Genomic DNA, 17,018 nt, shown 5'->3' on the forward strand with positions numbered 1-17,018 from the left:
ATTGGCAATAATCAGTGGTGGCATGCTGATGGATATGAATATGATATAACATATATGAATTCTCCACAACCTTTTTCGATCAGTCACGGAAAAACACTATTTTTTTTGTATTTTATACGGCACTAGTATGCGCGCGCATACTTTGTTTACATATGCAACAACACATTTATAGAATGTAAAATCAACAATAAGAACAGAATAAAATATCATTATTTATTGGAATCTTTGAATCTTGATATAATTGGTGTTTTTACCATTCCAAAATTCTACCATTCTTAAATCAAGCAAATTAAAAGGAAATATTTGACTGTTTTTTTCAATTGTTTGTCTGCTACTAAGGATAGTACCAGAGGCCTAGCATTGCTCTAAACGTGCTAATAGTGCATTGTACAACAAACACTGATTAACAAAACTTGGTCTTCAATATCAAACAGAAATCAAAATGGTATAACTGGTTACTTTTATTGTTTTTAAACTATTTTTAACCAATGAGTTATCTATTTCTGAACGAATTTCAGAAACATATAACAAATAAGGCTTCATGAAGACCCTATAACCACAAACTGTTGGCCCTATGGCTCAAAGTCCTTAACAAAAAGATGGACTTATTTGCCCATTATGCTCAAGATCCGTCACAGTTAATGAACATTAAACGTTAAAGGGGCCTTTTCACGTTTGGTAAATTGACAATATTAAAAAAAAATTGTTTCAGATTCGTAAATTTTCGATTTAGTTATGATATTTGTGAGGAAACAGTAATACTGAACATTTACCATGCTCTAATATAGCCATTATATGCATCTTTTGACCATTTAAAAACCTGAAAATTATAAAGCGTCGCAACGCGAAACGATTGAAAAATTAGGAGAGTTCTGTTGTTGTCGCTATATTTTTTGAAACTACGATGATTGCTTATATATAGTATAAAATACGTGTAATATTATATGCGGAAGAATGGTCGAGGGGTCTAATTCGGAGACTTTTTACGCTAGGACTCCAGGGGTCAGTGGTTCGACCCCTGTTGAGGGTTATTTTTTTTATTTTTTTTATTTCATTCTTGATTTTTTAATGGAGCCTTTTAGAGCAAATGTTTACATTTATCAATAGAAAGCATATAATGGCAAACTTCAAAACATGCCAAAATCTGTGAATAGGCCCCTTTAACGTCCACCTGATCATATGATAAAACGTTTTAAATTAATGTTAACAACTGTTTGAGTGTCAAGTTTGACATAATTAATACATTGTGAAAAGTTCTGTATGTGGAGCTATCTTAGAAATGACTTCATCGAGAAATTATTTTTATAATGACCTGTCGGTAGCTTATTGAAGTCAACATTATCGTCACGCTTATATACGAAGACTCACTGCATTCTGGGGAAAAGAGAAATAACCGTTTTTGCGTCGAATAAAGTTAGCTGCAACTTAAGTACAATATTTTTATTCGTCAAAATATATTGAACGCACCCAACGCCCCCCCCCCCCTGGCGTTATTTTATTGGTGCCGAGCCGGATACATTACAATAAGATCAGGCAGTAACCTGTTGTTCTGTTAATCATACCTCAACGTCCCCGATTTTAAAGAAAGAATAAACAAGAAATATCTTTAAAAAAGATATACGGCGTTGATTGTGGTTGGAGTTTATGGAAGGTAAAGATTTAAATGAATGAGATCAAGGATAGCTAATAGCTTTTTCTGTGCAGTTTTTAGCTGCATCAAACGCAGTACGGGATGTTACGCGGAGTTTTTGCGGCTTATTTTACATTATTACATATTGCTGGTCATAAATCTATAGATACAAAACAGAAAACCAAAGTCAACCGGCCACAAGCGAAGTCTCCGTACATATTTTAAATATGTATACGCGCGTTCTTCGAACAAACCTGTTTGAGTGGTTTATCGGGCATTGCTACGTGTATTTGATTCGATTATTAACAGTATCGAGAATCATCGCGCTCATACTTAATACATTAGTCAATATGCTGCAATAATACATTAGTAAATATGATGTAATAATTCTTGTTAATTAATTAAAAATAATATTTATCATGGTATTGTTAAAAACACATTAAGAATCTATTATTGACATGCCATAAAATAATATCGCTGGATATCTTCATTTCACATCTTTCTGGTGGTAAAGAAAATTCCAGTTCACCTAGTTCACGCTATAGCGTCTTTATTATATAACTATTATGTTACTGACCGCGAACTCCGAACAGCACATAAGGTCTGACCTGTATATAAACTCTGACATTCAAACACACTTATCGCGAACTGACCCCTTATACCTCGCGGGTTGAAATGCAATACATTAAAGTGAGGCATCGCTTCCACTGCTCTGTATGCTTTTACATATAACATGTTGACAGGAATATGGAAGTCAGTTCTAAATATGAGAACATGGCCTTTAAGTACACAACGTTCTCGCGCTGAAAATCCTCTGAAAATAAAAGGTGCACGCACAAACTGTATTGATGTCGAGATTGAGTGTAAAACTGTTCTATCTATTAAGCCTTTTTATTAGAGATAAAACTGTTTCATGCTGAACACGCAGTAAAACAGTGTTACAAAGACGCGGACATGTTTCCAATGTTCTAGTGGTATTATCAAATCAGCCAATGCAGTCAATGAAGTGTATTCATCTGTACTTGGCCGCGGGAAGTTTTATTTGAATTCTATTTGACGCTAACAAAGGTCAGGCTAAGGTGAAAAGCTTGCGTATACAGCTAACGCCGAAAAAATCGATAAAAAGCTGCAGTTTTAGCGGGAAAGAGTATGACTTGTGTCGTTTGACGTGTTTATAATGACCTCATGAGCACGCGCGCTTAATATTTGTAAAAATGTGCTTTGGCTGTTCGTGTTGCATTTTGTGTTTAAAATATAAAACATCTTGGTATCAAATCGTTTGTTTTGTTGAATCTGATTAGATTTTACTAAAAATGATTACCAGGTACTTTATAGTTGATTCCGAGTAATATGACCATCCTCCACACATGACTGATATCAGAACTTCCTGTTGATCATGATATAAATACTATATCACGCAACGTCATCATGCAGATATTACTGCGGTGGTATGATAAAATACAACGTCATCATGCAGATATTACTGCGGTGGTATGATAAAATACAACGTCATCAGGCAGATATTACTGCGGTGGTATGATAAAATACAATCACACGTTTGATATTTAGATTTGAAAATAATGGAAACATAGAATGAATTGATAAATGAATTATTGTTTATTAACAGCAAAAATAAACATGACACTATCAATATGTACCATATTACATTAGCATGTACAGTTTTACATGAATTACCCCGAATATAAAGTGTATAGTAAGCAGGGACCTATAGATAGATACAAAAATGTTTGTATAGGTCCCTGAAGTTATATGTTATAATAAGAAACTTCAAATTTTAACGTTCATAGGAAGAAACTTAAAAAAAATACATAGAGTAATACAAATCCTCGAGCATAGGTTTTTGTATTTTCATACACAATTACCAGATGCATAACATTTCATACGAGTTATAATGATGGTGAAAGAATTTTCCACAGATGACTGACCAAAAAATATCACCACACTATTGCTAATGTTTCCAAAAGACAAAATTAAAATTGTCTATTGCATAAATTTATTCATTTTTCCGATATGTTAACACAATCCTTAATCGTCTGGCTATGGTTTCACATATCATACACCTGAGTACTACAATATCAACAAAGTTAACATTATTTCATATTTCCACATATCACATTCCATGTAATAACATCTATATACCTAAAATAGTAAATACATGTACGGTATTTACATGTCTAACTGACCAGTGCAAAAATATAAATCATGTTGTATGTTTATTATAACGTTTGGAAGGAATTGAGTATGAAATACAGAATCATGCAACACACAATATGTCATTTGACATAAGCATTTATCGATAATGTAATATTATATTTGCATACAGGGAATCTTGTCATATAAATCGGCACATATAGAATTTTCAATAAAGGTGATGGGTTGACTGAAATAGGCACACAGACAATTTATTCTGGGCCAGTATTAACAAAACCTGATGAAGTTTCTTAACTCATTATTTTTGTAAGTCTCAAGCTATTTTGTGTTCATTAATTTTTTTAATTTGCATTTTTACTCCAGTAAATATTTATTTAAACAATTATTTTATGCTTTTGTTATTCCCACACATTAGGTGTTTTTCATATATATAATTGATCTGAAATTTTCCCTTCAGTACAACTTAATTTACAATTCCCTAAAGGGCATCATGATTAGCACCCCGGATAGGCTGGATCCTCATACAGCAAGGTGCTCTGAGAACCATTTGTAGATATTGATGAAGGCGTCAGCTTCCGAGTCCACCTTAACAATGGGGTGGCCGTTGTCAGGGTAGGCAATGTACCTGAAATAATATCAATGTCACATTGTGATCACAGTTTTGCATAATCAGACCATGACATTTGATTGTGGAGTAAAATTTAATGCATTTGCTGGTATGTTTGATGGCTATGTCCAATGTAGATAAATGTTGCTGACTGAAAGATGTAGAGGTAGTTCAATACTGCCAATCAGTTGAAATGCAATTGAAAGTGTTACTTTAACCATAAACAACCATTCACAAACAGTGACGGCTTAATGCCATAACAATATTGTGGCTATACAAGTACTAAGGATCATATTGACATTTGTTCTTCATTAGTTTTAGTTATTTTTAAGTTGCATTTAAATTTTAACAAGAGATGTGTTCGTCAGAAACACAATGCCCCCTATTGTGCCGCTTTGAAATAAAAATTTGTTTTTGTGTGTTTTTTTTACCTTTGACCTTGAAGGATGACCTTGACCTTGAACTACCACCACTCAAAATGTGCAGCTTCATGAGAACTCAGGTTTGAAATATATTTTTTACCTTTGACCTTGAAGGATGACCTTGACCTTGACCTTCCACCACTCAAAATGTGCAGCTTTATGAAAACGCCGCTTTGAAAATGTTTTTTTTACCTTTGACCTTGAAGGATGACCTTGACCATGAATGTCCACCACTCAAAATGTGCAGCTTCATGAGATACACATGCATTCCAAACATCAAGTTTCTATCTTCAATAATGCAAAAGTTATAGCCAACGCTGATAGAAGTTATGAGCATTTTACCATGCTAAATCCTTGAAATGCACTAGGTGACCCCGTGACCTAGCTTTTGACCCATATTCGAACTCGACCTAGATATTGTCTAGATACAACTTCTGACCAAGTTTGGTAAAGATCGGATCAAAAGTATTTGAAATAGAGAGCGGACACGAAAGTGTGACAGACAGACTGCAGACAGACAGACAGCCAGACAGACAGACAGACAGACTGACAGACGGAAAGTGCGAAAACTATATACCCCCTTTTCTTCGAAAGGGGGCATAAAAATGCAACTCATCAACATTTCGTTATATCATAATTTAAGCATAAGGCTATAATTTTGTAAATGTTCGAGCTATTTCCGAGATGGTCAACATAAGATAACATACTTTCTTGTTTCTAAAGCAATGTTCTGCTCACAACTGGTTTGCCAGCACATAAAAAGGAATAATTACAGGATATACCATAAAATAATGATTCTTAACAGTTATACAAGTTTAACGTGGAGGCTGGCATAAGTACCTGACTTTCTTGTTTCTAGCCTTGAGTGCCTTATACATCTCATAACTCTGTTTTGGTGGAACTCTCAGATCATCTGTTCCAATCATGATCATCAATGGGGTCTTCACCTGGGGACAATCGTACCAGGGTAAATGACGCGACAAGCGAACAATGATTTGTTAATTTTCAAATTTACAGCTGGAAATAGCATTAGTGCCCATATTTAACAATGAAATCCCAGACTTAAGTCTAAGAATTTAGATTTTCTTGACAAAGTATTTTTCCGACCCTGTCAATTTGAACTTTGCCTGGTATTTGCCAACTCTAATTACAGAATCTCAATTTCGATTTGTTTCCTACGATAATTGAAACAAAATTACCAACCATAATTGCAAACAAACAGTTATATTTTCTTCCATCTAGATATTCTTCATTCTTATGTCTAAGAACCGGTAACAGACAGACCAAGGGCCTATATTAACTAATACCTTTTAACTAATATTTCTGACTTTCTTTTCTCACAAATTGAACACTAACAGCAATAAATGTGTCTATCCGGATTTTAATTCAGGTGTTTGACACCGCATAATGTGTCATGACATAATTGTCTTCCTATAAGTCTAACTTAAAAGGTGCACATTTGTGTCAGAATTGCTTATTGCTATGTGCAAAACTGTTTTCCACATTTAGCTAGAACATAAACAATTGCTTTGCTAGTTAATGCCAGTAACTATCTATTCAAAATCAAATAAATTCATTTCCACTGTAAGTTGTAATTTGCACCTAAATAAACACGCAAATTCATCACTTTGAAAATAAATTAAAATTGTCTTTTTTGTTACATGTCAAAATTTGTCCCCACACATTTCAATCATCAAATCAGTGCACTTTAAAGTCTTATCATGTCAAAATTTGCATCCGAAATTAATAGAAATAGAAAGTATGCTGCAAGTAAAGATCTGTGTTCACAGCTTTGTGGCCACGACCCTGAGCAGTGTCAGTCCTAATTCTGTATACCTGGTCGACGTACTGCAGTGGTGAACATTTCCACATGGCTGCCAGGCTCTCAGGACTGGGAATGGTCGTGAAGTCAAACGGCTGTCCACTCTCTACATTAGACCTGTAAATTAAAAATCAGTTAATGGTACCTTCAGATTATTTGTTAATGGCTTTATCTAAATTTTAATTCCTGTCATGCAATGTGAGATAAAGTTTTTCAGAAAACTGTAATTTCCAATGATCAAAATGATTTTTTTTTCAAGAAATAAAGTTAAATAATTTGTAACACATGTGACGATTTTCATAAATGAAAAATGCTGATTTTCAAGTTAAAAAATACTAGTTAAGTATTACTATTCAAAATAACATTTTTCAAATCAATAACAGACGTAACTCTTCGTAAATAATTTCCTTTAACGTTCATGACACAGTTACACCAAGATGAAATGAACCTAATGTTTTAAACAGATACAGACCAATCTGGAATATCCGAAGACCCAATCATGGCTGAAAGACAAAAATATAATGAAAGGAGGTTGTCAATTAATGCCTCATTTTAACAAAAGTAAGTTGTTGATTAAAGCACTGTTCTAACATTAACAATGCAACAAAGAGATAAATTAATTCATTTTTGTTTCATTGTAACACCTTTGCATGAAGAACATAAATTCTGGTTAAATATTAAAATAATTCCTTTAATTAATCTAGTAACAAGTTAATTATTTTTCATATTTTAATTCTCATTACCAGTTAAGAAGCACATCACAATTCTTATCTTTTGTAATCACTTGCATGAAAAGTTCCAGTCAAAATGCTGTCAACTTAATACTGTGTAGCAAAAATATCATCTCTAATTTTTACTTTTATTTTGAATACACATAAATTCCATATTTCACAAGCTGTGCATGTGCGTGTGCAATTCAATTTCATGCTCGTAAAATATTCTGCTTGATTTATTTGTAGAATGTACACATGCAGTGTACAGTTTTTGCATGCATAAAATTTCATAGAGCATGAGGCAAAACAAAATCTTGAAAATAATAACACTTAAATCGAAAATCACAACTCACTTGCAATATCAATTACTGGATTTCTACACACTGCTGCCTTGTAAAATTCCTGCAATATAGTGAATTATTTATAGTAAATCAATGATGCAGTTAAATGTTGTGTAAGTGATGACATTTCTACCAGACCAACTTATAGCTGAAGGTCCATAACCCAATCATCCCTGTGACTTGAAATGCTATGGGAAAAATGTTTATTTAAAAGTGAGTTTTACAAGACTAATTCTATGCTAAAGGTCTTGCATGGCTTTAAATGCTTTGCTATGACATTATCTAGACAAAATATTAAAACAAAAATAAACATCATGTGTTGTTTTGTATCTAATGTTCTGTTTTATATATGTGATTTTTCATTTATAAAAGACTAGCAAATGTTGATGAGAATTACTCTATCAGTGTTTTATATGTCATTCATTATTCTTAAATTGGCCTAAATATTACCCCCACAAACATTTTAAAGTTTGGTAAGATCCGATGAATACTGTTTGATTCTAATATAATGCTGCTTTGCATTAACTTTTAAAAACTGTAAGTACAAACTCCTATAATATCTCTGATTTTGGATAGTTTCCAGTCGTAATACTGTGAGACACATTCCCTTAAATTCGTCTGAATTGAAATAAAATACATATTTCAAGGCTTGCGTATGGCCAGTCCTATACTGCCAATTACGTACATGCAAATTAATTTAGAGATACATGTGTATATTGAGAAATATCACTTAGTTTTTCTTCCAAATGACTCAATATTTTTCGTTTCGGAACCTATATAACCGTTATTTAAGAAGTCCTGGAACTTACATGGCTGCAATTTTAGACATACATAAACTAACAGGATATTGTCCAATCAGAGTAGACATACATATACTTACCGGATATTGTCCAATCAGAGTAGACATACATATACTTACAGGATATTGTCCAATCAGAGAAGACATACATATACTTACAGGATATTGTCCAATCAGATGTGCGGCGAGGAACCCTCCATGCGAGCCTCCCCATACAACCACACGCCCACCATCATACCCCGATTCTCTGATGACCTCTTCTGCTGCACGCTGGAAATTGTTAAATGGAGAAATAAGCCCATAAGTACTTGAATGCAACAGCTCTATCAGAGTAATATTCTCAGAAACTGCTACTCAGAATGTGTCACAGCCTCTCTATATTTTTTTCTACAGACAGTGAACACCAGTTAAATATTGATTGCAATTCCATCTATTCTGGTGATACCGTGTTTCTGTCATATCAACAAACAGCGTAGCTCCTTACCAGTCTGTGTGATTGCGTAGGCTGGTCTAGACTGCATATGACATAAGACCCATATAAACATGGGCCGCTTATATTTTCACTGAGTCTATGCGTGTCATGATTGTTCAGTTTCAAGGATTTATCATTTGACTTAAGTACATGATCTGGATATGCTTAGCATTTACAACAGTTCCATAATCACAGTCTTCCAGAAAAATGAACGTTGTTTTGACGTGTCTGAAGTTCTTCCGTCCACTTTGCTTGTTTGTTTTGCATTAGTCAGTTCTTGCAGCTTATGTTTGCATTTTTTTTAAGAAATTGCTCGCATATATCTTACACCGTACTGTGGGCAAAATTGGCCAATGCTATTTTATAAGTGTTGATAAATATTTTGTCAAAATGAAATGAAAAAGATCACACTGAATGAGTGTGTACTTAGTAAAGCAATTAAAGCCACACAACTTATTTGGCATAGTAAATTTAAGTATAAAAAAGCAATATACCCCCTCTTCTTCGAAGGGGGGCATAATAAGAAACATATTTTATCTATGCCAATTAGAATATATCTGGTGGTGACAAGGTTAAAATCCATCTTTCTTGCGCTTTAAAACTTAAAAATAATCGCTTTTGTCAAAATGGACTTATACATCTAGAAATCCTACTTTCGGTTTTAAAAGCAGAACCGTTTGGAAAAAAAAATACTTGCTAACAAGGCTATAGATTTAATCTTATATATGCCAATTTGAATATATCTGGTGGTTACAAGGTAGAAATCTGTCTTTTTTGCGCTTTAAAACTTAAAAAATAATCGCGTTTGTCGAAATGGACGTATACATATAGAAATCCTACTTTCGGTTTTAAAAGCGGTACCATTGAAAAATTAATACATTACTTGCTAACTAGGCTATAGATTTAATGAAAATTTTGCACACTTTCAAATTGCATCTATATGTATTGATTTACATGTATTTCATTTCAAGGTCAGAGGCAAGGTGTGTGGCTTTAAAGAAAATAAGTAAACTCTATCTTTTCAATTTATTCTACTTTATTTTTCCTTGTAATGTTTTAAAAGGCAACTTTGATTTCGAAAACCAAAAGTTTCTGTTAACTTGCCAGGCCCAACGACTAAAATTTTGATCAACATTCCAGAAGACTTCAAGTAACCCTTGACATGCAGTAATCTAAACAGAATATTTGTAGCAGAACCTGAACATCTTTAACATCCTGGTCTCCACATTTTCCAGGCAAGGAATAAATGCTGTCGTTTCCGTACCCACTGGAGCCTCTGTAGTTGACTGGAATAAAATATTGTTGATATGTGTTTATTCAATCATTTGCATATCTTTTAGGAATATTTGGTAATGTATGTATTACTTAAATATATAACAAAGCTTACTCAGGCCAATCTAATAAATACAATATCAATAGTATTCAAATGTTTTTTCAAAACATACAAGTCAAACATAGCAATTCTTACTTTTAGATTGAATTACAAATAGCAAATACAAGTAAATATACTGTAAATGAAAACTAGTCAATAAATCAATACTTAAATAAAATGATTATTGATGAATCAATTTTTGTAATTTTCTTAAAATTGGTAACACTCAATGAATTACTATTCCTTACTAATAATACAATTTATTGTATTCACTCATCTTGTATATTTTTTAATGTAATTTATTGCTTAAATGTTTCAAAGCTATCAATTTTAGCTCAACTGCATAACAAATCTTAGTTTCATAGAAGTTTTGGCATCCTAGAGTCCTTGGTAAATCAGTTTTCTTTGGGAAAATCTTTATTTGATTTAAACCTGTTATTGATATTTTAACCCTTTCCCACTCAGAATCAAAGTGAAAATGGCTATGTGCAAACAGCAGTAGCTCTTTGACTGGTCAGGTTTTATGCTTTTTGCTTCTCATCAATATCTAAGGGTTGGACATGAAGCCTGCAAAACTTGAATTTAGTAAGAAATGGCTTAAATTAAATTTATCTTTATAAGGGACTATGAATGCGTCAAAATACGTATCTACGTGGTAAAGAGTTCACACAATTGCATCAAAAGTTTCGGGCGTATGGAAACACTGTCAAGTCTTTTTCTTGGGAAGAACAAGTACTTTGTGTCTTCAAAAAGGTATTGAGAATGCTCTCCAGGTCGGAATCCAACACCGAACTTTTTGGCCATAAAGTTGATATCCATTTCATAACAAAGATAGATTTGATACAAATATAGGTAATTAAACTCTGTTTTACCCATGAGGCTGGAAAATCCAAGTTCGCACAGAGCGGAGACATACAGCTGGAAGGCAGTAGTGAATACAGAATGGGGACCACCTGCAGAATGGAAACATGGTTGAATGTTTTACCAGCTGAAGAATGAAAACATGAGTGAATGTTTTACCAGATGAAGGATGGAAAAGTTGGTGAATGTTTTACCAGCTGCAGAATGGAAACATGGTAGAATGTTTTACCAGCTGCAGAATGGAAACATGAGTGAATGATTTACCATCTGCAGAATGGAAACATGGATAAATGTTTTACCAGCTGCAAAATGGAAACATGAGTGAATGTTTTACCAACTGCAGAATGGAAACATGGGTGAATGTTTTACCAGCTGCCAGCTAAAGAATGGAAACACAAGTGAATGTTTTACCAGCTGCAGAATGGAAGCATGGGTGAATATTTTACCAGCTGCAGAATGAAAACATGCGTGAATGTTTTACCAGCTGCAGAATGGATACATGAGTGAATGTTTTTCCAGTTGCAGAATGGGAACATGAGTGAATGTTTTACCAGCTGCAGAATGGAAACATGGGTGAATATTTTACCAGATGAAGGATGGAAACATGGGTGAATGTTTTACCAGCTGCAGAATGGAAACATGAGTGAATGTTTTACCAGCTGTAATATGGAAACATGGGTGAATGTTTTACCAGCTGCACAATCGAAACATGGGTGAATGTTGTACCATCTGCAGAATGGAAACATGGGTGAATGTTTTACCAGCTGCACAATCGAAACATGGATGAATGTTGTACCATCTGCAGAATGGAAACATGAGTGAATGTTTTACCAGCTGCAGAATGGAAACATGGGTGAATGTTGTACCATCTGCAGAATGGAAACATGGGTGAATGTTGTACCATCTGCAGAATGGAAACATGAGTGAATGTTTTACCAGCTGCACAATCGAAACATGGATGAATGTTGTACCATCTGCAGAATGGAAACATGAGTGAATGTTTTACCAGCTGCAGAATGGAAACATGGGTGAATGTTTTACCAGAGGAAGGATGGAAAAATTGGTAAATGTTTTACTAGATGAAGAATGGAAACATTGGTGAATGTTTTACTAGCTGCAGAATGAAAACATTGATAAATATTTTACCAGCTGCAGAATGGCAACCTGAGTTAATGTTTTACACGCTGCAGAATGGAAACATGGGTGAATGTTTTATCAGCTGCACAATGAAAACATGGGTGAATGTTTTACCAGCTGCAGAATGGAAACATGTGTGAATTTTTTACCAGCTGCAGCCTGGAAACATTTGTGAATGTTTAACCAACAGCAGAATGGAAACATGGTTGAATGTTTTACCAACTTCAAAATGGAAACATGGGTGAAAGTTTTCTACCAACTGAAGAATGGAAACATTGGTGAATGTTTTACCAGCTACAAAATGGAAACATTGGAGAATCTTTTACGAGCAGCAAATCGGAAACATTCATGAATGTTTTACCAACTGTTACGAATGAAAACATTAGATAATGTTTTACCAACTGTTATGAATGGAAACATTGGAGAATGTTTTACCAACTGCAGAATGGAAATATTGGTGAAAGTTTTACTACCTGCAGAATGGATACAAAATGTTCATGTTTAACAAAACACTTACACTACATAAGTAATATTTGTGTACATGTGCAAGACATGCATTGACAATATGTATCATTAATACAGAATACTACCCTACAGTTTTAGGAGTATATGGTATTTGTCAACATTAGTTGATTCGCTTGCAATATGCTGTATTAACAAGAAGTGAGGCCTCAACTATAAAACAACATAGTGTTAGTGTCTCGACTAATACGTCTCTCTCATTCTCTTATAAATATTGACTAAAATAACATTCCTTTAAATATATACCACTAAAACTGTAAATATGTGTTCAATCTTTTCTATTCTAAAAGGTATGCCATGTTTTGATTTAATACCATTCGTTAGAGAAATATTTTTGAAATTGTGATTGATAATAGAAAGTAACAGAATATGGCATTTCTATTTCTAAATATTTTATCACAGATGAACCAATGAATGAACCATTACTAATTAATGGATTGTGATGTAGACAAGGATGAAAAACCAGGAAAAAATACTATCATAGAGTAAGGGAATGTTTTGTGAAAACATTTAAGGTAGATGTTGGTTGGAATCCAAAAAAAAGATCTTTATAACAATTCGGTCATTGAGCAATTCAGGTTTAAAGGCAAACACAATATTAAATTATCACATCATATAACACAAGAGCACTGCATAGCATGTGCCAACGCTCGGCTGAGGGTGCTGTTTTGAATAAATGAAAGCTTGTCAGTTTTTTTTACAGAGGTCACAGTGACCTTGAACTTTGACCTAGTGACCCAAAAATGTGTGTGGCGTGTAGAACTCATCAAGGTGCAGCTACATATGAAGTTTCAAAATTGTAGGTGGAAGCACTTTGATTTTAGAGCCAATGTAAAGGTTTTAGCACAACGCCGGACGGCAGACGACGAGCTGGCTATGACAATACCTCGGGTTTTTTCTGAAAACAGTCGAGCTAATAACTAAACAAATACAAACAAATCAAACAATATCAAACAAACCATGAGGAAAAATGACTAGGTTCTTGCTATCTGCTGAATCCGTGTCCTTTGGGAAGACTAGTATACTCTCATATGTCAGACCTGGAAAACATACATGGGGATAACTACATGTATGTGTTACAAGAAACCGCAGTCAAGCATGTTTGGCCCCCACTTGTGGTCAAGTCATCAACATGCATAATTGTTAAGATTTTTTTTAAATTCATGTTCACAAACTGATCTTTAATCGACAAAGGTGTTCCTTTTCTTAAAACTATTACATGTACTTTAAATGATCCCAGCTTAAATTATTCTCTAGATAATGAGTGGAAACAAGTTTCAAGTTACAAACTGTTTGCAGTATTCAGTTTCATCCAGGTTGGTCAAGGCAATCTTGAAATATTAATTAGCAAACAAAAACCTTAACCTAAATTTCATAAGAACGAAGGTCACACTGTTCTGCTAAATTGAAGGTCAGACCTGTGGCTCTTGGTCAGTGACAATATATAATGACCACTAAGAAATACATCAATATTTAATTTAATACCAGTAGTAGATAAAGAAATACAGAGTTGTTTTAACACAAACGTACAAAAGAAGTATAATCCTGCTAAAGTGAAGGTCAGAGTTTTGGGCCTTGAAAAAAGATTTGTTCATGATGATCCTGAAGACATGTTTGAAGTTTCCACTAAATATCTGTAGAAGTTAAGAGAAATGTGCACTTGTTGCACACAAACCTTATCCAGAATTTCCTCTTACGTGCAATTCTTAACCTGATTGTAGAAGTACCAAACAATTCTTAACCTGATATCTGAAGTACCAAACAATTCTTAACATTATTATAGAAGTACCAAACAATTCTTAACCTGATTGCTGAAGTACCAAACAATTCTTAACCTTATTATAGAAGTACCAAACAATTCTTAACCTGATCTTAGATTTCATGTTCATTAAAATTTTGAGGAAGTTTGGTGACAATCAGACGAAAACTTTTTGTGTAAAAGAAAGAAAATCATCTCAAAATCCTGTTTATAGATATTCAAGGGATATTACTCCAAAGTGCCTGGTGGGATTTGGCCATTGTACTTGGCCTCCCTTTTATGCTTATGAACTTGTTCAGAAAGTATGGTGCTGAACAGACAAAAACTGGTTGAGTCAGAGAATGAAAACCAACAAGCAAATTAGTTGAATTGATATCCCCCATTGATATGCTTCTGGACACAAAAGTGTTATATTTGACACTCAAAAAAGCATTTTGTTAAGATACAAAGGGCCATAACTCCGTTATTTATAGATGGTGTACAATGCAATTTGGCGTGCATCATCCTCTTATCCATATATATATATATACTCATACAAAGTTTCAATGAAATCTGCCAAAGCACTTCCAACATATGGCTCCGGACACACAAAAAAGCATTTTTTCAAGATACAAAGGGCCATAACTCCGTTATTAACAGATGGTGTACAATGCCATTTGGCGTGCATCATCCTCTTATCCATATATATACTCATACCAAGTTTCAATGAAATCCACCAAAGCACTACCAAGATATGGCTCCAGACAGATGCAAAGACGGACAACAGCAAAACAATATCCCTCCACCTGTGGCGGGGGATAAAAAGGTACAGACTTACTGACGAACAGTATGGAACCTACATGCCTGCCTTTGGCTTGGGAGTATATACAATTAATAAATCAGCTAGGGTCCCTGCCATGGATCTTACCATCAGAGCTCTCTGAAGAGGGCGGATGTGTGAACACTTTCCATGCAATGTTGTCAAGTTTCAATGGGCTTTTGGTCAGTTCTGTCCACTTTATGTCCCTCTCTTGACCACAGGCTGGAAGCTGACCAATCACCTTAGCAACAAAAGAATTAATATTTTTTACCAATATTACAATTCCAACATCTTTCAATTATTGAACTTTAAAAGAAAGACTATTTTAATTTTTCATATTATTTATAGTCCTTCCAAAGACAAAATTACCTGATTTCTTACACAACCAGCCAAAAATGATGAATGTGAATTTTTTCAAAATTTAAAGTGATTTCAGATAAAAAAAATAATAATAAAGCCGCATTAGCTTAATTGACTTGTTGTAAGCAAATCTCTTTACCAAAGTCATATGAATTAGAATCTTTTGGCTTTGGTAGAGGAGAACGCCAAAATATTATACTCATTTATATTCCAAAAATAAGAGTGACCTAGTCAAAAAGATACGCCAACAAATTAAATCTTTTGCATGGTGAAGATTACAGAAAGTTTCATGATCTTTTATATTTTATTTTGAGTAGTTTGCACGTTTAAATTTTGACCTTAACTTTTGTTTACAGGACCTGGTTTGTAACTATATCTCAATATGCTTTAAATTTCTGCAAAGTAACTTACACATCTTAGTAATAAACACGACAATGTTATTTTTAACCTTAAATTGTGTTCAGAACCTTAGGGCCCAGGGTTGCACTTGACGCATGATAATTTTTTTTGGAAAATCCATCCATGAATGAAAAATATATGCTCTAAAAAGTCTTATCCTCATCCTACTTGGGAGTTCACAGAATTTGTAGTATTCTTCCCAAGTTCATATATAACAGCTTATAAAAAGAGGCCCATGAGGGCCTGAATCGCTCTACTGGTATAAACACTGTGCAAGTTTGGAAAGAATAAGATGGAAACTGTGTACTTAATCGCGCTACTATTTCGAGTCACTGTGACCTTGACCTTTGACCTAGTGACCTGAAATAAAACGAAAACTGTACTTAAACGCTCTACTATTTCGAGTCACTGTGACCTTGACCTTTGACCTAGTGACCTGAAAATCAATAGGGGTCATCTGCCAGTCATGATCAATGTACCTATGAAGTTTCATGATCCTAGGCCTAAGCATTCTTGAGTTATCATCCGGAAACCATTTTACTATTTTGAGTCACTGTGACCTTGACCTTTGACCCAGTGACCTGAAAATCAATAGGGTTTGAGTCCTCATTAATATAGAGACACTGAGCAAGTTTGAAAAGAATCGGATGAAAACTGTGGACTTTATCGGATAAACAATTTTTTACTATTTCGAGTCACTGTGACCTTGACCTTTGACCCAGTGACCTGAAAATCAATAGGGTTCGAGTCCTCATTAATATAAAGACACTGAGCATGTTTGAGAAGAATCGGATGAAAACTTTGTACTTTATCGGATAAACAAGTTTTTAC

General features: G+C 34.1%; 1 protein-coding gene across 1 annotated transcript in view; it reads right to left on the minus strand.

The window, feature by feature from the left end:
- Positions 1-3,224: 3,224 nt before the first annotated feature.
- Positions 3,225-17,018, minus strand: part of LOC127880940 (acylamino-acid-releasing enzyme-like) — a 40,012-nt gene continuing 26,218 nt past the window's right edge. Inside the window, exons 13-22 of the mRNA XM_052428458.1 lie at positions 15,537-15,669; positions 13,830-13,910; positions 11,223-11,303; positions 10,176-10,264; positions 8,666-8,776; positions 7,720-7,768; positions 7,126-7,156; positions 6,668-6,770; positions 5,672-5,778; positions 3,225-4,427 (exon numbers count right to left, since the gene is read on the minus strand). Coding sequence (XP_052284418.1) covers positions 4,322-4,427; positions 5,672-5,778; positions 6,668-6,770; positions 7,126-7,156; positions 7,720-7,768; positions 8,666-8,776; positions 10,176-10,264; positions 11,223-11,303; positions 13,830-13,910; positions 15,537-15,669 — 891 coding nt within the window. The 3' untranslated portion in view covers positions 3,225-4,321. The remainder of the gene's footprint in view (positions 4,428-5,671; positions 5,779-6,667; positions 6,771-7,125; positions 7,157-7,719; positions 7,769-8,665; positions 8,777-10,175; positions 10,265-11,222; positions 11,304-13,829; positions 13,911-15,536; positions 15,670-17,018) is intronic.

This window comes from Dreissena polymorpha, chromosome 5, assembly GCF_020536995.1.
Source record: "Dreissena polymorpha isolate Duluth1 chromosome 5, UMN_Dpol_1.0, whole genome shotgun sequence".
NCBI classification, from domain to species: Eukaryota; Metazoa; Mollusca; class Bivalvia; order Myida; family Dreissenidae; genus Dreissena; species Dreissena polymorpha.